Genomic DNA, 24,875 nt, shown 5'->3' with positions numbered 1-24,875 from the left:
TTCTTGCAGTTGAGGTGACACGCTGACTTCCTTCTCGTTAGGAGTCTTGATTCTTTCAGTCCTAACCTGCTGTAAGGGAGGGAGAGCAGGAAGAGCATTTGATAAAGTAAATGAAAACACAGTTCTGAAGTTTTGTTCAGAGTAATTGCCTTGTGTGATTTTTAAATTTTCTATCATTATTATTTTGCCGTATTAGAAAAAATGAAATCAGTGCTTCAGATGAAATCGCTGCTTCGTTTAGTATTTTACCAAATGATGTGACTTGACTGTTCTTGGCAAGTCAAGTGTCAGGTCACTTCTTCATAGGATTGGAAGAAACACCAAAATGAGCATGGTTTTAAATAAACGGGGTTTTTCAGCGCTGATTTCTATTCCGTTAGGGGGGGGAAAAAAAAAGCCCAAAAACTTCTTTAAAGTATTGAGTTCACTTTTAAACCTTCTACTCACAGAGCAGTTGCTTGTCCAAGTGTGACTCTAATACTGGTAACGACTGTAGTTCTGTCTCTAAAGTTTCAATACAACATTTTTCAATGATAACTTGTATTTACTGAAACTATTGTGTGTTTGCTTTTCTTAAAATGCTACAGCTTGTTAATGCAGCACAAAGATGTATTCTAAGATGTAATATCTATTACAGTGGGTATATGTCAGCCTCTCTGCAGCTTGGATGCCGAGCCAGATGTGTCATTGGGAGCACACAATGTTCAGCCTCCTGAAATCCTTGCTATTTTTTTCCTGCCTCCTCAGCAGCAGGCAGCTCACCGAGGCCTTCCAGCCAGTTTTGGGGGGTTTTTATTTAGAGGCCAGAGTGTTGGGAGAGGGAAGAGTTTTTTTTTGTTTTCTTCTAAACAAATTCAAATGTCAGTTTCTGTTCTTCAGTGAGCAACTTAACTCAATTTGTGTATTTTTCTGGGCATGCTTCTGGGTGTAAGGTTTGGGTTTTTTTTTTTCTGGGTAAGTTTGTTACTTGAGCTTTGAAGTGTTTGCAGCTACAGGTTTCATCTGCAGGCTCCAAGGAGGGATCTAGGTAGAGAAAGGTGAGAAAAGCTAGATGCAAACTGGCTTTCTCTTCCTTTCGCCTTTATTCGTGGTGGGTGAGGGAGCTCTGACAAGTCTATCAGCACTTTGCCATTTCACTTCCAGCCCACTTCCACCAGAATCATCTCTGCCTGTGCTTCACAGTTAGATGCAAATCGGGCAGATGGCTCGTGTTCAACAAGATGAAGCATGAATGAGGAAAGGCTTTTTTTTACACCTCTTGGATTAGAGGAGAAGGTCTTGATCCACGCTCAACAGGGAAGAGGACAGAATTAGAAGGTGGTTTATTCTGGGGGCAGCAGCTGCCCCCGCTGCTTTCCCTCTAAGAGGAATGAAGCCGGAAAGGTCAAGTCCTTGAGTTTCCACCTCATCCATCCTAACCACTACAAAAGTGAGGTCTCCTTCTCCTCACTGCTTTTTGCTCCCATGATGCTATGATTTCCAGGGTGAAGCTGGAAAGCTGTTTTGATGACGTATTGTCATGTCTCCAACACCTTTGTCAGCTTCAGGGATCTCTCTTTCTCACACACTTGAAAGTGCAGGGGATGGGGTAGTCTCTGTCCGACGAGAAGATGGTTCACCGGAGTGACAAAAACAACTTGTAGGGAGCACGTTCTCGAGGTCAAAAGTAGCATCTCCTTCATCCAAGAGACCTGGAGGAGCCACAAGAACGTGGACTTTTGATGGGGAGTCTATTAACAGCATGTTTTCCAAATAGACATGGAAACCAGTCTCGCTCCCCAGTGTGGAGGAAGATAAGGGAGATCAATGTCAATAATAGTACTCCTTCTCCTGCTTAACCTTTACTGATCAGAGCAAGACAGTTTCTGGTGTTTGGTTCTGTTGGTCACCATCAGCATGCGGTATGGTAGGTCTTTTTAGAAAAAAACCCTCTGCGCAGCAGTGTTTGGTTCCTCTGTCTCTGCCTACTCATTCTGACCTGGGCCTCCCCAAAACGGCTTCTATATTAAGAGACAGAGCTTGAGAATCCAAGTCAATGAAAGAGTCAAATAGCTACTGTATTGTTTTTAGAGAACCTATCACGATCTAGTATAAGCTTTCTGTTAAAGAAACAAATGTGATAAATCTGTTCTTTTGATCAGCTGTTTCTTTTAAGGGATTGTTCTTTACAATGAAACGGCTCCTTATCTTTGAATACAGACTGTTCTCAAAAAAGCAAAATAGTGTGGTCTGTCACTTGATGCTCATTGATCCCATACGCGACCGTAGACAGACAGCATTAATGAACTGACACGGCACTGAAAATGTTGTCTCTCTCAGACTAGAATTACGTAGCTAAGGGAAAAGGTAGGATTTATCGTTTCATCTGTATATATTGTGCCGTGGAAAAAAAACTGATTTCAGTGGCTGGACAAATCGGTTCCTGGGTTATCTTAGTCATACAGTGGGGAAATTTTGGCATTCTAGGAACAGCTTTGTCCTGTTACCAGTATCAGGGGTTTGTGGAATTACTTCAACAAATGCAGTCATCTGTCATCTATTTCAAACGATAGCGTTATGACCTACTTCCCTTCCTGTTCCAAGGCACCAGGAAATGAGGCAGGACGCTTTTAAAAAGTTTCCCATAGCAGCCTTGTTTTTAAAAAGTATTTGCCCGTTCATGAACACATATGCTTTACCAGCAGACTCTTGCATTTATCTTTCTGCTTCTTCTTCCAGTTGTCATCATTATCATTTTGATTTTTGCATAGGCATTTTCAGGGTTCCTCTTAGGAAATTCGCTTGTTTCCCTTGTTCTTTGATTTAAGGAATTCCACAAGAAGAATAAAGCGAACAGTAAGGCATGTCCTTTAGCAACTTAGATTCTGGATTCCTATGAAAGTCGGGCTTAAGAGTTGCAGCTCTTGCTGCAAGAGATTGCCACAATGGAAAGCAAGATACGCCGCAGTGGTGCCTCTTGAAGTCTGTGGGAAAACCTGGTGTGATACACGGCTATATTTGTGTCCAAGAGTAAGATAATCTTGTACCCTAACTGTGGATATGCCTCTCCCTCTCATATACTGTTTTCACCTGTTGACAGAAGAGAAGCTCCAGTAGTATTTTATTCTCTACCAGTGAATTCAGAAAATGCCTTTCAAAACAAAACAAAACACGGGTTCGCAATCTGCACTCTGCCCGTGTAACCGTATCCTCGATAACAATTTGATCTCAAGCCAGCAAATCCGACTGGCACCTACTCAAATTCACCCTTTCCTGAAATGGCCCACAAACTCCAGGTGATATTACACTAACAGGACATGGTGAATTACTTTTTTTTTTGTTTGTCCTTTTTTTTTTTTTTTCTTTTTGCCATTATCTTGAGGAAAATTTGGATTCTTACCAATTTTTCTGTGTTTTGTTTTTATAGAGATCAGGTACTTTTTACTAAATCAAACTTCTTGATAGTTCACGGTGGTTGCTGCGTTCTAGTTCCTTCATCAGCTTCTCTGGATTTTGGTCAAACTTCAGTAAAAATTTCTGCTGCCGCAGCAATAAAAAAAGAGGACTTTAAAAATAACATTGAGTTACTTTTGTGAGTGATGTGTCAGCACTATGTTAGACTCCAAAACAAGTGAGCACAGGACTTTTTCAGCTGGAAGAGGATATTCCAATGTTGAAAACAGCTCTTCCAATAGACAGTCAGTCTGCTGGTAGTCAGAGCCTGTGTTGTCCAAGTAATTAAAGAATAAAACCATGTACCTAAGCAACACCTACACTAGAAAGGTCAGCTTCCTTTTTTTTTTTTTAAGTGCTGTGCCCACCAGAAAACAAATCCTTGTTTTTGACAGATTAGAAAGATAAGAAAATAAGAGTTCCTATTTCCCAAAATGTCTTGCATGGTGAGTTGGTGGCCCTGTGACCAGCCTTCTCCATTTGGAAGCTGCAAATGGAAGTGTCTTTGTCTCCATGTGTCGGGTCCCAGGATGGAGAAGAAGAAAAGGTCAAGTTGGCCAAGACTGTTTTCCCTTCTCCCAAGTACAATACAAAAGGGAGACCATGGGAAGATCACTGATAGCGTTGCCTCTGTCTGAGTGAAGCAAGTGGGATTCCTTGGATTGGTTTATCATCATCGTGTCCTTCTCAGACTTTTTTTGCTGTTGCCAAAGCGAAAATACTGTGTTTTCTGAGGCAGTTGTCTCAAGTGGAGTTAACTTCAAGGAGTGGTCTTCTGCCCTGCTCCCAAGGTCTGGCTGAGCCTCTTGTTGCTGCAGTGAAAATAGACGAATATACCCATTAGTAGATCTTAAAGCTGAGAAAGTTACAGTAAATACAGGTACTTTCTTATTATCATCTCTTAATTAATCATAGCATGGATTTTACCAGTCCAGTCTTCTAAAAGTCATAAATGCCAATATACTAACAGATCATTTCAGCAACTAAAATGCAAGATCCTGGTTTTGTTTGTTTTGGTTTTTTTTTTACCCTGGTTTCTTGAATACTTTAAACTTTTGGTTTAAAATGTTTTGAGTGCTACGTTTACTGCTTCAGACCTTTGTTCTACCCTTTAAAAGCCATTACCCTTACAGTGATTTATTTTTTTTTTTTCTTTTTCCCCAGGGTGACCAGATGCAGGTCATGCCTATACCAAGTGTATGTATTTTTATCCCTTTTTCTTTTAATAATTTTCATAACTTTTGCTTTGATTCATCTTATGTTGCGGTCTAACAGGTCTGTTTTGTGTTGCATGTTAACAAAAGGATTTTATGTTCTGTCTGCAATGTTGTATGCTCAGAGATGAACTGAACTGCACATGTTGTACAAGGACTAAAAGAAGGGTTTGGGTTTTACATGGTTTTCATCTTGCATCTCACTTAAATTTGTTTCTGAATTTTTACCATTTTGAAAATGCGTGAAGTAGCCTGAAAGTTGAAGTTACTTCCTTTAATAGAGACAAAAGGTGACTCATCATCATGATGGGGGACACAGTTACAAAAACCTAATTTTTCCCTATATTCCAGTTCGAAGAGAAGAGTTAGAAACTGCATAATTTGTTTGAAACAAGCCGCTATAGGAAAACAAAGACCATAGTTGCATTTCTGCACTCGTTCAAATTGATGCTCTCAGTATCAGCTGCTGTTTTATGGGCCTTAATATTTCTGCTTATCTGCCCTGGATTAAACTTGGAATGCCATTTGGCATCTGAATTATTTTGCAAAACGAAATAAAAGGAAGAAAGAAAAACCTAGCTCTTCAAACTGAAGCTTTTAATTTAATCAGGTTAAAAAGCTGGTCTTTTTCTGCTTGTTTTTCATGTGGATGAGGACATAGACTTTTAAAATCTGGAAATACGGTGATTTTCGAGCTCTTTGCTGTTTATAACGATTTATTAGTGCAGAGTTTTCCAGGAAATGGCAGTGCCTGGTGTGTGGAGTTACTGACACAGCCCTCTTTTTCTCGAGAAATTTGGTAGCCCCTAAAGACCAGAATATTCCCCGAAATACCATTTTTTAACTTTTTCCCTTCCTTCTCATGTAGCCCAACATTACAAAGACCTGTAAGAACCCTGTCCCTGCTGTGGTGCAGTGGTGTCAGGAGATCGCTGTAACTGTGCAGATCACTGCCCTCCTTCACCACTTTTTCTTGGATTTAAGAACTGTTAGAAATTACTCTTTATTGCTTACCTATTATTTCTGATAGGAAATGACTTCTAATATGGCTCATGCATGTTTGTGTGCATGTGTGTATGTATACACACACACGTACGTGCATGTAAGTTGTATATATGCAAGTCTGGGCATAGGAAACTTTGAAACCTGTGAAAATACTGATTCCTAAATTACTTTTCCTTTCACGTACCTGCCAGATTCGTTTGGTGACTGTAGTTGCTCTACTAGTAGCTGTTTGAACGTAAAACATGTTCTGGCTGTGCTCTGACCTGGAATAAAACTTTGCCTAAGAGTGAGTGTAGGTATTCATGACATAAGAATTCAAACAGAACAAAATTTTGACGTGACAAAAGAGTACAGGTACGAACACGGAATGAGATGCTTTGCTGGAACATCTTTCTGATGTTAAAGCAGTGCTCTGTTAGGTTTGGGTAGTGGTAGGAAAAGGAATCAGGGTTTGAGGATATTTTTTTCAGGATTTTTTTTTTTTTAATGGTACCTCAACTATTAACTTTGCTGACCTGTATTCCCAGCGCTCTGTTAAGGCAGTAAAATTAACTTTGCAGTTATGATGTAGAGTTCTGAATGAGCGGGTGACCTTAAACACGCCCGTTCCTCTTCTCCAGTGCCATCTGATGCCGTCTTCCATGGGGACATGCACGGGGGGTCAGGCAGCCCTGGCCCCCAGGCACTTGTGTGACATTTGCTGCCCCAGTGTCAGTAGAAGCCGGCGAGCATTAGTACGTAATCTTCTAAATAAAGACAGAAGGGAGCTGCGTGTGGAGAAGGCGGTAGGAACAAAGATGCAAAGCCAGCATTAAATTTGAAAAATACCTAAAATTAAAGCGGTCCTTTTTGCCGATCTTATGAGGGCTGTTTGTCCTGGGGGCTGGAGCCCAGAGGTTCACGCTGCAACAACTCTTCACCGTGTGTTTAAGACCCATTAAAGCAGAAGTTCTTGAGGCTCTGCTTCATGGGGTCACGGCTGAGGAACAGGCTGTTTGAACTGCGTAGGTTGTACATACCAGGAGAAAAATCTTCTAAACAGAATGAGCTCGGTCACAATCAAGTTGGACATTTACTTTTTATGGGGCTCACTGCAAATGTAGTCACTTCAAGTGTTCAGTGAATTCCTTAGTGACTCTGAGAAGAGCACTGCCCGCTCCCTGCTCGTTAAACTTTCCAGTTGAAGCCTCCGGTTGAAATATGAGGTTTTTCTGGAGCTTTATCACACGTGTATAAAATCTAGCAGCCTGCTGAGGTTTCACCTGTTGGAAAACTTCCATTGCTTTATGCACATATGTTGCCCAGAGGAGCTGTGGGTGCCCCATCCCTGGAGATGTTCAAGGCCAGGTTGGACGGGGCTTTGAGCAACCTGGTCTAGTGGGAGGTGTCCCTGCCCATGGCAGGGGGTTGGAACTAGGTGATCTTCAAGGTCCCTTCCAACCCAAACCATTCTGTGATTATGTATCAGTGAAGTACATCTTCTGCTGAGTCAAAATTCTCCTGTATTAATTGCACTTAATTCAAAAATGTGAGTTAATATGAATTTTCACTTCAATATTCATAGAGGTAGCTGATCAGCAAAAAACATTCCGGCTTCAAGTTGGGTTCTTCAGAAAATAGAAACAGTGTGACTTTGTTTTTTTGAAGGTGAACTTTATCCTGTTTGTATCTCATATTCTGAAGCTGTTTCCAGATAAGGCATAGATTAAACAGCAGCGTAATTGATTTTTTTTTTCCTAATACTGCAAAATGATTTGGTTTTAGGGCTGAAATAAACACACGCAAAACTAGAACAAACGATAGCAGCTGATAGTTGAGTAGAATAGTGACGTGAGGAGTTTTGTGATAGATTTGACTTAAAAATACAGTAAGTGTAGCTCAGAATGCCCGTGCTTTCCTGGATTTTTCTCAGGAATATGGAAAGGAATATGATCTAGAAATCAAAGTAGGCCCATAGTGACTTCAGCACTTGTTTTCATTCCTTTGGGTGAAAAGGTAGGTGGAAGTACAAAGCCATGCTCATGCACCTGCCTAAATGAGTCCATTTCTTCTGTTCCATTTCAAATCCCGGTGCTGAGGCGTGGTACCAAAAGCAGCCCACAGCATCCCTGCAGAAGTTAAATCTTGGCACTGGGATATGGCGTTTTCACTTGTCCTCACCTACGTTTAGACAATTTCTTGTAATCGCTTTTTCTAGAAGAAATTTTGTGAACTGCCTGTTTCATAACAGTAGCTGGTGTCTTTTGGCAGCTGTGTTCTAAGTGGGAATAATTTATCTTCTATTAGAGCGTTTCTGTGCGTAACTGCTGGGAGAAGCTGTTAGCTACACGGAGTGCAGCCCAACGTGTGACCTGAAGGGACGATGAAGAGTGAATTAATGTGCCGCACTTACGCTAGACAACATTTCCAGTGTTCAAAGAAAGGGCTTATTAATTCCGATACTTGTCTCTGTGGGAAATACGGGCCTACAGGGAAGAAAGGTTATGGTTGTTTTATGCAGTAAATTTCTGAAAGGTTTGTGTTGACCGGCTGTTTATGCTTCAACTAAAAGTCCTGTTTTCTTGCCACCACCACCCCCTTTTTTTTCTTTTTTTTTTTGTCTTAGGGAATATACTATTTCCACGGGACTGAAGCAGTGCAGCAGTCGTTTCACTACAAGGTCTGTTAAGCTGATCAGCCGTGAGACCTGGCTGGAATGCATAAATCCCAAACAGTGACTAGTTTAAAAGCTTTAACTTGTATACAATTTGTTTCTTGTTGGAATTGAAGACCAAGCTAGGACGTACAGTACTGAGATGCCACATGTTACTTTTCTGCTGAGTTCTGTGGAAGTCTGCAGTCTTTTGGAGAGTATTACATAGTAAATATGAGTTGCTGTTAGCCGCAATTAAATACTCTTAATCGTCTTCGATATCTTTAAAGCTGCTATGTTTAAAAAAAGGAATTATCGAAGATCCATAACTATTCACTATTAACTCTGATGGAAATCTGGTAATTACAGCTCTTCTTGGGTATGTCTCCATTAGTGAGGAAATTAAAATACAGTATTGAGTAATGCTTGTTTCTGCCTAAAAGCTTTGCCACTCTTGGCATGTGGAAATTGCCTTAGATCAGAAAGCTCGAAGGGCAAAACAAATGGGCTGATACCTGTCGTATAAATGCTTTAAGTTCTTAAAGCCTCAAAAATGTCATCCTTGCTCCAAAGTCCTACACCAGATGTTCAGCACTCTCACCACTTGCAGTGCCTTCAGCTTCAGAATAGTTTCCTTGTCCCTGGTAAATGTGTTTTCAAAGCCGAGAGTAACAGAGATACAAGTTTTTAAATGGAAAAATGTATTTTTTCTAACCTTCAAATGTGCAGACTGTTGACCAGATGTCTTTGAAAACAGGATCAGATTGAATTCAAGAAGCCAAAGCTTGTAGGAAGGTTGGTGTGTCCTACTGGGAGACGTTTCCCAGGAAAAACCTTGAGGTGTAGTCTTGTTAGGTAAAGTTAGGTCAATAATTAAAATTATCTCCTAAGGCAATACTGAAAAGGGAGAGAAACTCCACAGATGTGGTCACCAGCACATCTGTGTAGATAGGGCGGGTAAGCTTGTTCCTCTCCCAGCCGCTGCGTTTGAGAGATCAGAGCTGCGGTGGGCGAAGAGGATGGGAACAGGCTGGCCCTCGCCTGCGGACAAGGAATTTGGGTTCACAGAGTTGAACTCACACTTTGTAGTCCTTGGGTATATATGTTCATCCTTCTCCTGATGACAGGCGTACTAGTTTCCAGGTAAAAACCAAAGATACCCGTGATGTGACAGTGCTCATATTTTTCATATGCATATTTTGATATGAAGGAAGATCTATTTCCATATATTTTCCATACACATAGATATTTTCAGTTTGAAAAAGGATTCATATAGCAGAAGAAATTGCTGGCTTTGAACTGCTTATGCAGATTAACTTAGTCAAAAATTCAAACTAAATACTAAGAGTCTTAATACAAAAATGAACTGAACTGCTCTTTAAAAAATGCAATTAAGGTTTCTTGGGTTGTTCCTACCTTTTTCTCCTCTTCAAAGACAAGAAATCAGTATCAGAACGCGGGTTCTGAAGATTGTCTCTAAATGGATGTGATTTCCTTTCAATAAGCTTTTAGTCTATTTAGGTTGCAAGTCTGGATCGATCTTACTATGAAAAATTGAGGTGGGCCGCCTGCGTATCTTTTTAGGTTGTGAAATAGGAGGGGAAAACCTAAATTCCGTAGATCTGGTCCTAGTTGCAGACAAGCAAAGGCAGAGCTCAAGCAGTTGTGGAAGCAATGCATACATAGGGCTATAACCTAGAAAGGGTGTCCTATACATTTCAGTCTGCTTAGGTTCCTCTGACAGACGTGTATGTACAGGCATTAAGCAGTTTTTCCTTAAAGGTCATTTAGATTTGTGCTGAGAGACAGTGTATTAAGACAAGTGGCTTATAAGCAAGGCAGCTTCCATTTTGGTAGCTGAGGAAGCTGCTGTTAATGTTAATTGTAAGGAACTAAATCACTCTGAGCGCTCCTGAAACTCCCCAATAACTTATACTTTAGCTAAAGACACTTTTACTTCAGTCCAGAATCTCATTTGTTAGTTACTTCATTTAAACGAGAACTTACTAGGCATCATTGACCGGTATCTATCAACTTAAGACGATGTCCGAAATCAGTCAGCGGTTAATGAAGAATCTGTCCCTGCTGCCGGAGGGTGTGCGGGGGGGGGTCCGACTCTTCGTTTGTCACCCCCCCGCTGCAGAGGGGTCTCTGCAGGCACCTCTGCAAAACGCTGTAGAAAAGAACAAAACCCATGATAGATGCATCCGCACCAGAACAACGTTGTCTGAACAGATAAAAAGATAGCAGCAGAATGAAGCTAGAGTGCTGTATCCAATTCTTAATTAATTTCCTCTCAGTCTCGAGCTTCTCCCTATTGATACTTTTCTACAGAGCTAGTCCATTTCCTTCATCAAAAAATCCCCTTTTTTAAGCGAGAGGCAGCAACGTTTCAGCTCTAAATGGAAACGTTCTCTCCCATTTCTGATATTTCGGGACGTAGCCAGTGCCGAAGTCTGGCATAACATAACTGTATTGAAGGTTGGGATGTTAAAGTGATAAATGAGCAATCAGACGACTATGTGACTGTCTGCATTGCTTCCAGAAAAATTGTCAATTCCTGTAATTGGTACCATTTTTAGGGAGGGCAGCGTAATGTAGAGAGCCTGCTTTGGCAGGGCTTCCTCTACTGCAGTTTTACTGCCTTGATTGGGAACGTAATTCACATGAAAGCTCATGGCCAGCACCCTCAAAAGTGGTAAAAATGAGAGTGGAGACATGTCCTGGAAGATCACATTATTAACACTGTCTTCCCTCAGAGTCTGTTTCTCCACTTCAGCGTCTTTCGTAGCAAGCAGAAATAATGATTTGTGTAAATGTCCCTCGGTGTGATACATCTGGAACTGGCGCTGACTGCAAATAGGATAAAAACAGCATCCAGACCTGAGACGTTAGGAATAGGCTCGCTGGAAAAGATACCGTTGTATCAAATGTCCTATTTTCCTCTGTTATTTTTTAGCTAGTGGTGGCGGTTTACCATTTTCATTTCCAATGCTTTAGAGATCGTTCTGAACAAGTCTCTCATTTACAAAAAGGGGGGGGGGGGGGGGGAGAAGTCCATATGGGTATTGCATGAGCCATTAATTTCCATACCTGTACTTGCGATGAGCCCAGAAAAATATTCAACTTCGAGTCATGTATTTTAGTTCCCAGTAACTGCTAGAATAGTAATGTTGGCAGAAGAGTTGCCCTTTCAATAGAAGTTTTACTTTTTTTTTTGTTGTTGTTGTTGTCTTCCTCTTTTCTTCTTGTTTTTAGCCACCAGCTAAATACCTCCTGCCAGAACTGACAGCATCAGACTATGGGAAGAAGTGTGTGGTCATTGATTTAGATGAAACTTTAGTGCACAGTTCATTTAAGGTAAGTAAATTCAAAAGCCATCTCTTGCAGCTTGAACCCGTCAGTGCGTGTTGTAGGAACTGTTAAGCCTCTTAACACATCAACCAGTCTTACAGGCTCTCCCAGGGCCGACTGCTAGTTCTCAGCGTTACTCCTATGATTATTCATCCTAATTTAGCTGTAAGAGGAGTAACACGGTAACTGCTATGGTTTTTGATTCTGAGAAAGTCACACCGACTGCGACAAGGCCCGGAATGGTGATTGAATTAACCTGTAAATGGTGATTATTCCAACAAGGACCTGTATATCATCAGGAACAAAACTTGTTGCTCTGAAAATATGGTTTTATTTTTAATGTTTAAATGATGCCGTAATTAGCCTAGGAATTCAGCATAGCTTTATGCTGGGTAGATGTACCTTAAAACAGTAAATTTGGGGCACCAGTGTTTGCTGTGCTCTGTTGCCGGAGAAGATCACTTTCCGTGTCAGGCTGCTGTCCCTATCGCAGTAGGTATTTTTAAGCATTTAGCTTTCACAACAGGAAAGCAAATAGCATTTAGGAGTTGCTGATGAGTCAGTCATCTTGTAGAAGCAACTTTTATAACCCTTCAGAATTCAGCATGTGGTGGAAGTAGTGGTATTTTTCTATTGTTAAGTAGGGCTAAAGTTAGAATAGGAGAATTCAGAAACACAAATAACCTACATTGGCTCAGAGCACTGGTCGTGTTTCTGCTTAGCAAATGTCAGACGTGATAAAGCATCAGCCGGTTTTGTACTTTTGATAGTGGAGAATTTATAAGTATCAGCGGTGTGTTTCCTTACTAGCAACAAGCTAGAGATACCACCAACTTTATGGTCTTCCAGTCTTGATAGCGCTCCATTTTTCACTGCTAGCGTAAACTCACCGTTTTAATCCTGCAATATTTAGTTGCCAGCATTTAAATATGCAAACCATAATTCATGTAGTGGTTAGAATTTGGCAAGGGCCTGTCTTTGTTGACTTAAAGAAGACCTTATATGGAGATGCTAGAACAAATATTCCTGTGCCTCAAACTGAAACTAAGATTCTGCTCTGTCTTTATTGTGCCTAACGGTTTATAACAATTCGTGGTGGCGTACGGGAACCTCTTAACCTCAGTGCCAGGTCCTTGTCTTCTCTACCCGTAATGAACTTGAGAATTTTTCAGGGGGACTGGAAACAGCTGCATCGGGAAGGGAGGGACCGTGCCTTCCTAATTAAACAAAAGTCAAAAATAGGAAGGGAAAGCTGAATTTGAAAGTTAAATTTACATAAAAATAACAAACTATCGGACTTAGCGTTATCTGAAAGTTTGTTTTCTGAATGCTGAGGGTAACTTTGTACTGTGATTTTTTTCTGGGTTTTGAAACAAAATGAGATTCAGTTGAGGTGGTTATTAATTTTTTTTTTTAGCCATTTTCAAGGAATACACGTTTAATGGTTGACATAGCGTAAATTCTTTCTTGTAGGATTGAGGTTTGCATTTATTGCAGAGTCTTTTCTTAGTGGGCTCGTTTTAATCGTGCCATTTATTGAAATGGCATTTAATGGGTATTTAAATGGTGTTAAATAGAGATTTAAGACAAATCAAAAGGTTATTTTACTTAGTCTTGAACGCTGAATAACGTTTTGTGTTGGGAAAACTGGTCCTTTTTTCTGTGAAGTAAATACTGTGAGGCGAACGTTGGAATTCCTGCAGTATTGGAGTCTTACAGCTACGATGGCGTTATTTAAAGGTGAAGCCTTGTGATGGGAGTATGTAAGAGACAGCCGAGGAAATGGCTGTAGTTTTTAGTGCCTGGCACTGTCCAGTGGTGCCCTTTGGATTTTGTTTCACAAAAGCAGATACTTCGGCTGCCCTAAGGCGGTTGGGGTCATCAAAAATACGATGCGTTTCCAGAAGACCAGGGCTTTTAGCACCTGTACTCACGGTGCTTTGCCCGAATAATCAAGTTACTTTTGCTGTTCCTTTTAAAACATGTGTGCTTTACCAGGCAAGGCACTACTTTAAAAGCTGTAAAAGCATACATAAATCTGTGATTTTTAGTACAAAAGGCTTTATTTAAAACACGTGATGTTTTAGAATTCATAATTCTGTTATGAAATAGGCTTCATATTTCAAATGCAGATAACTTTTTTTTCTTTTAACACAACCAGTGAGGCAGAGTATTTAAAGTGCTCTTTCATGAAAGCAGCAACATCTGAAGGAGGGTAATTCTCATCTTTTTATGCCCCTGCATATTTGTGAAGCTTTAAGGAGGTACTAGTCTTTCATGTTAAGTGCATATTAAAGGAATAAAGTTTGGGGTGCTTTGGCAAGAGTAAAAAAGGAATAGATAGACATTATAGTTATCATTCCCATCATAAAACAATAATAGAAGCAAAAATCATAAATTATTAAATCAAAGAGATGTAAACATGGTTTTGTATAAAATGAATTAAACCACATGTGAGTCTGGAATGTAGTCATATTCAAAACTGGCTGTGAAACTCTTTTTTAGAACATGTAAAACTCTGAAGCATTCTATTAAATAGAAACAGTTCTGACCGAAGTGGAGATTTTCAGTGGAAATACACTGTCTTCTTTGACCGCTCTCTCTGTGGTTCCCACTCGGGACATGTACGTGCTTCACATGCGCAGCCCCCGAAGCCTTTATCCAGCAAAGTGCTGCAGGCTTTTCTTCGGCCTTCCCATCATGATGAAGCACAGAACCCCGGTCCACGCTCTCTTCCTTATCGCTTGCACCAACGAGAAAACTACGTAGCACCTAAAGTACAAGCGGGGGAAGTAAATAAGTGGTTAGGAGCGGCTTGGTTAGTGTTACAGAGTCTAAGGGTGAGTTTTACTTGTTAGCAAAAATTAGGTTGTCTAAACAGAATGTGGTGGTCTCTGACAACCAGAATCCGGTTGGTGTTGCTCCTGTTAAGAAGGTGCAGTAGTAGCTGTGTTTTTATCAGTGGGCTTCAAAACCTTTGCAACTCGCAGTGACCTATTCCTTTTCTGCTGCTACAGGATATTTCCCTTGCTTAAGGGAGTCATGCATATATAAGTTCTTCAAGTGCGTGCGAGTCTCTTCAAAGCATGCACGGCACTGGCACCCCATTGAAAACTTTGGTGGCTGAGTCTTATTGACAGTTCATTTGGGTTTCATTTAAGGTGAAGCTTCAGAACATTTTCGTGTACCTGTTCGATGGCTGTTAGAGATGCTGCAGTATATCTTCTGTCCGAGGGGCTTCATGCAGGTGACAGATAGGAGCCTCCCTCTGTCTTTTACAGAAGCAGGGGGATATATCTTGGAAATTGCTTGATATCAGCTAAAAAAAACCAAAATAAATCTAGATTGTATCTGCGGGCATTTGAGGAATTCTTTAGATCGTACTAGCATAGTGGTCATCAACAGGATGGAGTTGATGATGATGAGCCAGCAGTGTGCCCAGGTGGCCAAGAGGGCCAACAGCATTCTGGCTTGTATCAGGAATGGCGTGGCCAGCAGGAGCAGGGAAGTGATGGTGCCTCTGTACTCGGCACTGGTGAGGCCTCACCTCAAGTACTGTGTTCAGTTCTGGGCCCCTCTGTACAAAAGGGACATTGAGGTGCTGGACCATGTCCAGAGGAGAGCTACCAGGCTGGTGAGGGGTCTGGAGACCAGGTCATATGAGGAGAGGCTGAGGGAGCTGGGCCTGTTTAGCTTGGAGAAGAGGAGGCTGAGGGGAGACCTCTTTGCCCTCTACAACTCCCTGAAAGGAGGTTGTAGAGAGGTGGGTGTTGGCCTCTTCTCCCAGGTGAATAATGACAGGACCAGAGGAAATGGTCTGAAGCTGCAGCAGGGGAGGTTTAGGTTAGACATTAGGAAGAATGACTTTACTGAAAGAGTGGTCAGGCCCTGGAACAGCCTGCCCAGGGAGGGGGTTGAGTCACCATCCCTAGAGGTGTTTAAGAAACGTCTAGATGTGGCACTTCAGGGCATGCCCTAGTGGCAGAGATTGTAGGTTGTTTGGTTGGACTCGATGATCTTAAGGGTCCTTTCCAACCATGAAGATTCTGTGATTCTGAGTTTTCCAGCGCTGGCTGCTCTGGAGGTTTAGTTGCCAGTACTGCTTGGTTTCCGTGGATTCAGTGTAGCTTCCCATTTGCTCTCTGACACAGGACTTGCAGACGTCAGACCAAACCATCTCCCTCATTAATTTCTTCGCTACTCGGAGGCTGTTGCCTGTATAAGTTCGTACAGTCACTTTGCTCTCCTTGCAGGAAGGTCGTTTGACAGTGGAATTAGAACCTCATTTTTCCAGGGAATGGGATCAAAGTGGTGCTGTCAGGTTCATCCTGCAGGATTCTTTTTTCCTACTGATTTTCATGGAACACCTGTTTCAGGCATACCAGTTTGTGATCTGCTTCTCAGTCTCTTTACCTTGGCTGCTCCTCTGCTTCCTTGGCACCCCCTCATCCTCCCGAAAGGATTTGAAGACTGTTTCTAGTCTTGCAGATTCTTCAGGGGCACCTCCTTGGTGGTACTTGAGATCAGTCTGTTGGCTGATGCAGAAAACCAGGTGGGAAGGTCTGTGCAAGTCTGACAGGGCTGAGCAAAGATGTTTTCCAGCCTTAGTAACGCCATACTGGTTACTGGCCAAACTACTCCCAGCCTTTGTTTTAGGCTGTTGGCCATGAAGCGTGTTGTCTGCTCATCACTCCTGTTAAAACTATATTTGGCAGCTCTGTATCTCGGCCATTTCCAAGCTGCAGATCATTGGGTGAGTTACAGACTTCAGCTGGGCATGTTTACATTATATTTTTTTTCATCTCGGATGTCATGCATGACGGTACCAAAGGATTCTGCCAAGTGTGATGTCCATTTGAACTCGTGAACGCTGCTAGCAGCGTGTTCCCCAGCTACCGCTGCTGCCTGGCCAAGATATAGACTATGTACTCTTCAGCTGCCTCCAAGGACACTTTCCTGCTTGCCAAAATAATTGCACCTGACCAACAGTTTTTCTCGGTGAACTCTTGAGAAACAAGTTGTGTTCAACAGGCTAGAAAAATGGATTCAAGGACCTGGACAGAGTGCTCCTGCTCTTCCCTTTTGAATTAAAATGCAGTTTTACATGATTAATTTGATTGGTATAGCATGTTCTTTTGAGGCGTCACATCTTTAACTATATGACTTGCGTCTTGTTGCAGCTCCTGATTCAAATATAAACTTCAGGTATTACTTTTACCACTGTCTCTATTTTTAATTAATTGTTTATTGATGACCCAGAGCAGAATATGCGAAGCGCATAGCTGAATTTCTTTGTCATCATCCACACAGACTTGATGAGAGAGTTATCGAAACAGATTTTTATCCTGGTAGTGGGGGTTATTCAAGCAGTAAAGTGTTTTACATTGTATGAAGATGGAAAAGATGAGGGAACAGGGAAACGCAATACCCGGTGAATAAGGCTGCGTAAGGCTTCTGACGTGTGTGTGAAGGGCACACACGCAGAGTGGATTTCTGTAATTAATAATGCTTATTAAGTTGTTCCTGAGAAGTAAGTACTCTTCTCTGTTACGCCTCTGAAACTTTCCCTCTAATGATAGTATTTTTAATGTTGATTTATTTCCTTGTCATTCTTTCTAGCCAATTAGCAACGCTGATTTCATCGTTCCTGTTGAAATTGATGGAACCATACATCAGGTAAGCGCTGGCGTTCCTTGTTCTAGTAGTGGCACTGTCCTCAGTGTCCCAGAGCGTTGTCTTTCTCCATTTGCTGCTTTACATTCGATAACTTGTCCTTTTGCAAAATACAAAAGCCGTGTGCTCAGGAATGGATCATTCAGGCAGGCATCCCTGTTTGAGCCGGTTTGTCGTTTCTAACTCCTAAGTCTCCGTTTTAACTTTTTTCAGTTCTCCAGAATCTCTCTCCCACGACTTCAATACTTGACACTCTTGTCAATTTTAAAACGCTTTCAAACGGGACCTAAGCATGGGTTTTCAAAGGTTGCTGGGCCCAGAAAAATCTACTTCAGTATTGCATTTCTCATTGCCTCCACAGACAAACAGGACATAAGTTGGCTTTAGTGTCTGTTGGTAGTTCGTATGCACAAAGCTTTAGAAAAGTATTAAGGAAGTACAGACATTTCTTCAGTTTTTGTGGCAATCTGCGTTTAAGTTCTGTCCTCTCTTCTCTCGGCAAGTAGTTTAAGTTCCTCTGATAGGACTTTCTATACACTTCAGCATCTTTAAAAGGTCTCGACAAAATTGCAAGGAGACTTAATTTTTATCTCTTATTCTTTAAGAGCTTCACTTAAGACTCTGTGAAATGGTTTTCAGTGAATGCCAGCCACCCATAATTTGACAATCAGTCCCCTTCATGTATCTTAGCGCCGTTAATCAGTGGTCGTTTCTGAAAACGTTAAATGAAATAAATTACAGCGCCGTAAATTTTCCTCTTCAGACAGACATTAAAGTTCTTGCTGGAGATGGGTTTAACTGGTTAATGTGAAGTTGAACCTTTCTGATGTATGAATCTTGCAAATTGTTTGAAAGTTTTTTCATTGGTTGTTGTAAGTTAAAGATAATACAGTTATTGAGTTGCAGGTCTTCCCTGGATGTAATTTAATGGGGGGTTTAAATACTTTAATTTTTGAAATGTTGTCTTTTGTATGGATTACTTTTACTTGGAGAAATAGTTTCATATTTTGATCTTGGAACAATTGATAGATCATAAAGTTAGTTCATAGTTTTGTTTGATTTCCTTTTATGAAAACCGTCCGCGTGATTGTCACTTTTTAACTGATTACTAAATAATGTCAGTGGACTGAAATGTGTTTTAAAGTGATAATTGTTTGACAGTTTCTACACTGTGCCTGTTTTGTGTAGCGAAATTCAATACCTAGGGTACTTAAACCTGTAATGTTCACCAGAGCTGAGTGCTTAAAACACGTGAGAGTTTTGGGAGAGGTTTATGTTGTGATATCGTCTGTCCTCATTTGATGGGGCTTTATTTGGGTTTGGTGCTGTAACACGGACATTTTCTCTCCTAAAACTTGCTAGAATGCTTTTGAAAGGGAGTAAAATTGGTTGCTTAACAATTTTGAATGGTTTAGGATTGCCATCGCTTAGCTTGTCAAGATTATATACTTACATTCTGAAACAAAACCCAATAAAGTACTATTTGGGTTTTACAGTCGAGCACTTCAAAAGCCTGTTGCTTTTCCGTTCCCCGCTGCAGACTTTCAGATTCTTCACCAAACGTAATGCAGTTAGGCATGGGGGGAGAAAAAAAAAGGAAAAAAAAACCAAAAACAACACAAAAACAAGTGGTGAAAGGGCGCGGATTTGTCCATACCCTAAACGTGAATGGGAGGAAGGCTGCGCTTGACAGAGAAGGTCAAGTGAAGTCAGAGACTGACTGTGCTTTGCCGGAGACTTCCTGCATAATTTTCAAGGAAATTGCTTAATCTCTTTGTATTTCAAGTTCTTAATCTGTAAAATAACTAAAAATCTGAGTCGGATCTGGGTGGTTGAAGTGAAGTTAATTGTCAGGAATTTGTAATCTTTGAAGTAAAGGTAATTTATACGCTGTGCAGAACAGGCACAGTCTTGGGTGCCTGTGTTTGTAATGCTTCTGCAGGCAAAGTAATGTACTATCGTCCACCAGTCTTTATAATTTAACTGTGATAATCCGAAGGGCAAAAGCAGACATTCTGGCGTAGTCTGAGTGTTCACACATGCTGTAAAGCTTTGACAACCGCTTCCCACTTCAGACCTGTAATTTTTTTGTTCACTTAGAGCACGAACTTGAGCAGATAACAACTTTTTGTTATCTGTCAGGATTTGTCACGTGCATAATGCCAGTCCATTTTCTTAAGCAGTTTATATACGCAGAGATTAATTATTGGCATTGGGAAACACTTCCACCTGTTTAAAATATTGCAGGACGTGTGAAATGTTGGTATCCCTGCCTGCTTTATCCGTAAGCCTGGTGTCTTATCCAGCAGGAGATTGTCTTGACAGAGCATTGTTGTACTTGAACTCTGCCTTAGACAGAACCCCGTGGAAAACAGATGGAAAACACCATTTCAGAAGTGCCCATTCAGAAAGAAATTTGAAATTACACGAGATTCGTCAGATCTCATATACCACAAATACAAGCTGTGGCAAATTCAGTTGCTGCACGCTTGAAAGAGTTTTGAGACCGACGACTTATCTAACGAGTTTTGTTTGTGGTAAATGTTGCAATTTTTTGTTGTGCAACAGAGGTATTCAGAAAAGGCTGCCTTTGGTTTGGGGAGTTTGTTTTCCCTTATGTTATTTATAATCTAAAGGTCAGAGAAACTCCTGTTCTTCTACAGAGAGGACAATTCGGATCATCATCTTAAAGGGTGCTTGGGTAAACCAGCTTCCCTAGATTAAAAAATAGCTTTTCTGAACACCCCTTGTCCCTCTCCCGTCTTTCTTTCTCTGGTTTAATTTACCTGCTCTTTAGAAAGAATCTGTCATTTTTATTTTACAAGGAAATAACTCATGTGTGGAGGTTCCTCTCTTTTCCTTCTGTTGTGGGTCTTAGATGCCTGCAGAGACTGTGCCCGTCTACAGGGCAGCTGAAGTGACGGGAGATGAATCCCCCGCTTTGTGTTGGCAACGATGGCACGGACACAAAAGGGCAGCTCTAACGCAAGCTGACACTCTCCTGGCCGGTTCTCTCCTTTCCCTCTGCTGCTCTGAATAAAAGGAAACCAGAGCTGGTCCCCTCCTCTACCAAATTGTAAGTGAGAAACTGGGGGAAGTCCCGTGAAATGCGTTGCCGCTGAGAACGCGCTTTGGAGGAAGTTTATTGAGGATGGAAGTAGTGGCTGGAGAAAAGCTGTTCAACCTGTTTGGTACCCTTGGCGTAACTTCTGCGAGAACACATCCTCTCTTTCGGAGCGTGTTTCCCATTTAACAAGCGCAATTGCAACGCCCAGATTAGAAACTGTGCGTTAAATATAGCTTGAATCCCCAAGGGGTAAAGGTTTTTAGGGTATGGTGGTCTTTTGTCTTTTATCCAAATCGACTTGCAGTGCCTTCGTGCCTTGCTGTCGGTGTCAAAGAGTAAAGCGGGCGGCCAGGAAGAGTTTGATTCGGTGTTACTTGGAACTTCATTCTTGAATGTAATTTGTGTGTTGAGGGGAAAAAAAGATTTTAAGTGTTTGGTTTTGTTTTTAATTAAATTAATAGTTGCTTATTTTTAGTTGTTGAAAGCTAAGGAAATGTTTGAGATGTATACTTTGAATGTAATGTACAAAATGTTTTTTTTATTGGTGGGGGAAAACGCTGTTCGAATAATGAACTTTCTTTCCACAAAGGACTGAATTCCTTAATTCTCCCGCAGCAGGCCGCGGCCTGGTTCAAGTAATCCAGGATAGGCTGTATCCGTTCTAGCTGGCCTATTCTTGGTTACTTGCACTGGGAGGCGACCACAACTGCAAGAACCAGAGAGACAAGGCTCAAGGACGCGTGTTATTTTCTGCTTGCTGTAATGAAGATGCACCCAGCCCACAAAACGGGAGATAACAGGAGCTCGAGTTGTCGTTGACACATTACTTGGTCATTGCTTGAAGATTTCATTAATGTAAAGCTGATTTTGAAAGGCAATTCTGTGTGTCCTAATTAGTTGATTAAAATTGAGCTGGGTTTCTCTTCTGGTTTACAAATACTGAGTCTTTTTTAGGTTAAGACTGCTTTGAGGTATAGAAAATGTACGTGGAAATACCAGATTCTTGAAAACAATTAAGGTTAATTACTTGTGTTGTGCCATTAGCAGCTGTAAGTACAGAATCTTGTGAAAACATGTCTAGTGCCTGATTTGTGCCTTAACATTTTAAGAGCAAGGTTCATTTTAAATCAAAAAAAAAAATAAAAAATGACTGTATTCCCCTAATTTCTTACAGTGATAAGGAAGAAATTAGTGAGCGTACGATTCAGAAAAACTGGAGGATTGGTGGGTTGTTTTTTTAATGCCCTGAAGACAGTATATAAATCTCAGAAAAATGCCAGGAGCCAGTTAGTCTACAGACTTAAACTGAAGACATCAGGGAAAGGAGGAAAAAGCCAAGCCACAAATAACCATGCGGCATTGAGATGCAAGTCCAGCCGCTAACAAAGTAAAGGGGGAAAAAATTCCAAATGAGGAGAAAGAGGAGAAAAGAGCTGCGCTGTCAGCTGAAGAAAGCTTTCTATGTGAAGTAAACCAAAGAGATTTTGTAGCCCAGGATACCAGTACGCTTGCAGTTGCTTCCAGGATCGAAGTAGGACTTCTCAAAAAGCAACAACTTCAAGGGGAGTAACTGTGCAGAGTACTGAGATATGTTGTTCTGAAAAAAAAAAAAAAAAAAAAAAAAAACCAAACAAAAAAAAAAACTTTAAAAAAAAAAAGCAAAGGAATTGTTTAGATAGGGAAAGAATTAAGGGAAACATTTGGTGAGACCTCATCCTAAGAGATCGCATTTATTATTAATAAGGCATTTAACATGAGGAGCGAATCTGGTGGCCAGAGCCCAGTAGGTAAGATTTGAGGCAAAACAGCAAGAGAAAACTCAAGTAGAGGAGGCTGAGGGTGCTTCGTGGTGGATCAGGAGATCTAAGCTGCAGAAGGGAGACAATACAACTTAAAACGCGGTGTATTTACAGCTAATGCTGATTAGTTGCAGTATTAGGAGACCTAGAAATTGCCAAAAGAGCGCATATTGCAAATACTTGCATTTCTGAGCCCATTCCTGTCCACAAGCCTGCGGTTAAGGAGCTCTCGGTCTGTGGCTGCGGGGTTGATTTACTGTATGCTCTCTTTATGGAGGAGGTGGGTTATGTTGCAAGCAGCAAAGTTCATACATATCCTTGGCTTGGAGTTTGTAATTACATTCCAAGTGGAAATACTTCACTGACACGGGCGTAGATAGGGACGGAGAGTGAAGAGGAGACTTCTTTTGCTGTGGCTGAAAACACTAGGTTTTAAAAGGGAAAATTAATACTAAATTCCAGCACTTACTGTCCGAGAATGACTTTAAGACACTGGGGTGTCCTTTTTGTGCCCTCAAAAATAAGTGTAGGAATATAATTAAAGGTTAAATAATTAAAAACTTCATAATGAACTGTAGAGTTAAGGACTAACTTGCTTCCTGCTGTCTTTCCTCTTAAAACTGGCAAGTCAGGCTCTTTCTGGGTACCCAAACACACAGGGACTGCAACTGTCTTTCTACCTGTGTCTTTATAGAAGATGTACTTTGGAAAGAAAATACTACGGCATAACTTTGTGGAGTAGTATTTAAGTGCAAAATTAATTGCATTGTTGCGGGAGAGGAAATTACTTGGCTTGTGCCTAATGAAATACAGGAAACTTTGCTGTAATTATCTGGAAAGAGAGCGGCATTGAAGGGCATCTGTTAACTGTCTCTAATTCATAAAATGTCACGTTTATTTGATTGGTTAGGTGCTGCTGCGGTTGTTTAAAAAAAAATAAAAAAAAATAATCTGGGTTATAAATTGTTATCTGTATCAGAGTTTGACTGTATTGTTTGAATTTGAGGGACCAGAAATAGTTTAGGTAAACTTCATAGCGTAACTTAGAGCAGATCAAGTCATCTGACTATGAGCGATATGCTGCGTAAAGTGGAAAAGTAATTAACATTTCTGCTCCATAGTCATTAAGGTACAGCTCCATCATATATGTTTTTAATAAAAGTTTGCTTTCAGGTTTAGGTTTTCAATTTCAAGTCCCTATTATGCAACTTTTTTTGTCTTCTTTTGCTAAAGGCTTTGATTGGTCCACTTCAGTTCAAGCTGGCATTTCCATATTTTTCTCCTTCGGCCTTTTTTTCTCTGGATGCCTTATGTTTTTACCTCTCTATTAATATGAATCTAGTAAAATACATACAGTTAATCTACTTCTCGATGTCAAAGAAAGAAATTCCTGAAATGGCATCGGTCTTGCAATTCTTCCTGAATTCAGTTCTACGCCAGGCTTCTCCTCTTGAAATTTCCAGTATTAAGGATTATTTGCCAAACGAAGGAGATAAAGTGCTGCCAGTGTTTTCTCTCAAACTTGTAATCTAACTGCAAACAAGATGGATAAATATTTTTCAAGCAGACTCCCTTCTCCAGCTTCCCGGTAGATTGTTGAACTACTTGTAAGCTTTCTGAGCAGCCGTTATCTTATCTTGGTGTTCTCTGTGAAGGCAAATCGTCTTGCTTGCTCTGAAAAGAGAGGCAGGGAGGCTCTTGTATCTATTAATCGGGTTGTTGACAGTAGGCAGCCGAGCTGCCTCTAGGGTTGTCGGTGCAAAAAGGCGCGATAGCGATGCTGAAACCAAGCTGCTCGAGAGGAGAGAGATCCTGAGCGTTTACCATCTTTATGGCGAGGTCACGACAGAAGATGCTGTGGACTTTGCCACCGAGTTTTGAAAGCAGCCATTTGCTAGACGTTCTGCATGGTGCTATGAAAATTTTTGGTGAAAACTCTCTGCGGAGCCAGATGACTGATAACTGTCCCTGGTGAGATATGGTACTTAGCGCCTGGAATTTGAAAAATGAAAGAATTAGCCACAGGAAGAAAACAGTTCCCTATTGTGCAATTCCTGTCATCATAGAGGTTTCATCAGATTTATTCCTTCTGTAAAGCTCTTCAGGACTAAAGACACCAGCACCAAAATCGTTACGGTTGAGAGATCTGAATCCTGGCTTCTCGAGAAGCCCTACTGTCTGTCTTTGCCTTTAATGAGATTTTTCAAGAAGCATCGCTCCAGATGATGCACAGTATTTGCAATTGCATAATCAGCATGAGTCTTGGCAGCACACGCGTTCAAATCTCTCATTACTCATCTCATTACTGGATGTCTACTTTTATCTTGTATACTTTTTCTTTTTCCCTTGCAGCATTTCATTTGAACTGCTTCCATGTTAACTTTTGTTTCTTCAAGTGCTAGGATTACAGGAGTGTTTGGGTTTGGGTTTTGTTGGGTTTTTTTTTTTTTTCCCTTTCCTTTTACCTTCAGCACCATTTGACCTAAATAGTCATTGTCATTCCAGGTTTATGTATTGAAACGACCACACGTGGATGAGTTTCTTCAGAGGATGGGAGAGCTCTTTGAATGTGTACTCTTCACAGCCAGTCTAGCCAAGGTTTGTTCCTCTCTTCATCTCGTTATGCCTTACGATGCTGGTCAGTGGACTTCTGGTTGGGTTTTCTATGGATAATTATTTCCACAGTTGGTACTATCTTA

The 24,875-nt window shown here is 41.0% G+C and overlaps 1 protein-coding gene across 3 annotated transcripts in view; it reads left to right on the top strand.

Moving 5' to 3' along the window:
• The window catches only part of CTDSPL (CTD small phosphatase like), an 83,874-nt gene that overhangs the window by 51,313 nt on the left and 7,686 nt on the right, over positions 1–24,875 (top strand). Inside the window, exons 3-7 of one of the 3 annotated variants that reach the window (XM_054192023.1) lie at positions 4,597–4,629; positions 8,257–8,310; positions 11,542–11,643; positions 17,257–17,313; positions 24,682–24,774. In XM_054192023.1, the coding sequence (XP_054047998.1) occupies positions 4,597–4,629; positions 8,257–8,310; positions 11,542–11,643; positions 17,257–17,313; positions 24,682–24,774 (339 nt within the window). The remainder of the gene's footprint in view (positions 1–4,596; positions 4,630–8,256; positions 8,311–11,541; positions 11,644–17,256; positions 17,314–24,681; positions 24,775–24,875) is intronic. The other 2 variants (XM_054192024.1, XM_054192025.1) reach the window with 2 other exon arrangements.

Source organism: Rissa tridactyla, chromosome 2 (assembly GCF_028500815.1).
Source record: "Rissa tridactyla isolate bRisTri1 chromosome 2, bRisTri1.patW.cur.20221130, whole genome shotgun sequence".
NCBI classification, from domain to species: Eukaryota; Metazoa; Chordata; class Aves; order Charadriiformes; family Laridae; genus Rissa; species Rissa tridactyla.
The sequence above is the reverse complement of the archived record's forward strand: the minus strand, read 5'-3'. Positions and strand labels throughout refer to the sequence as shown.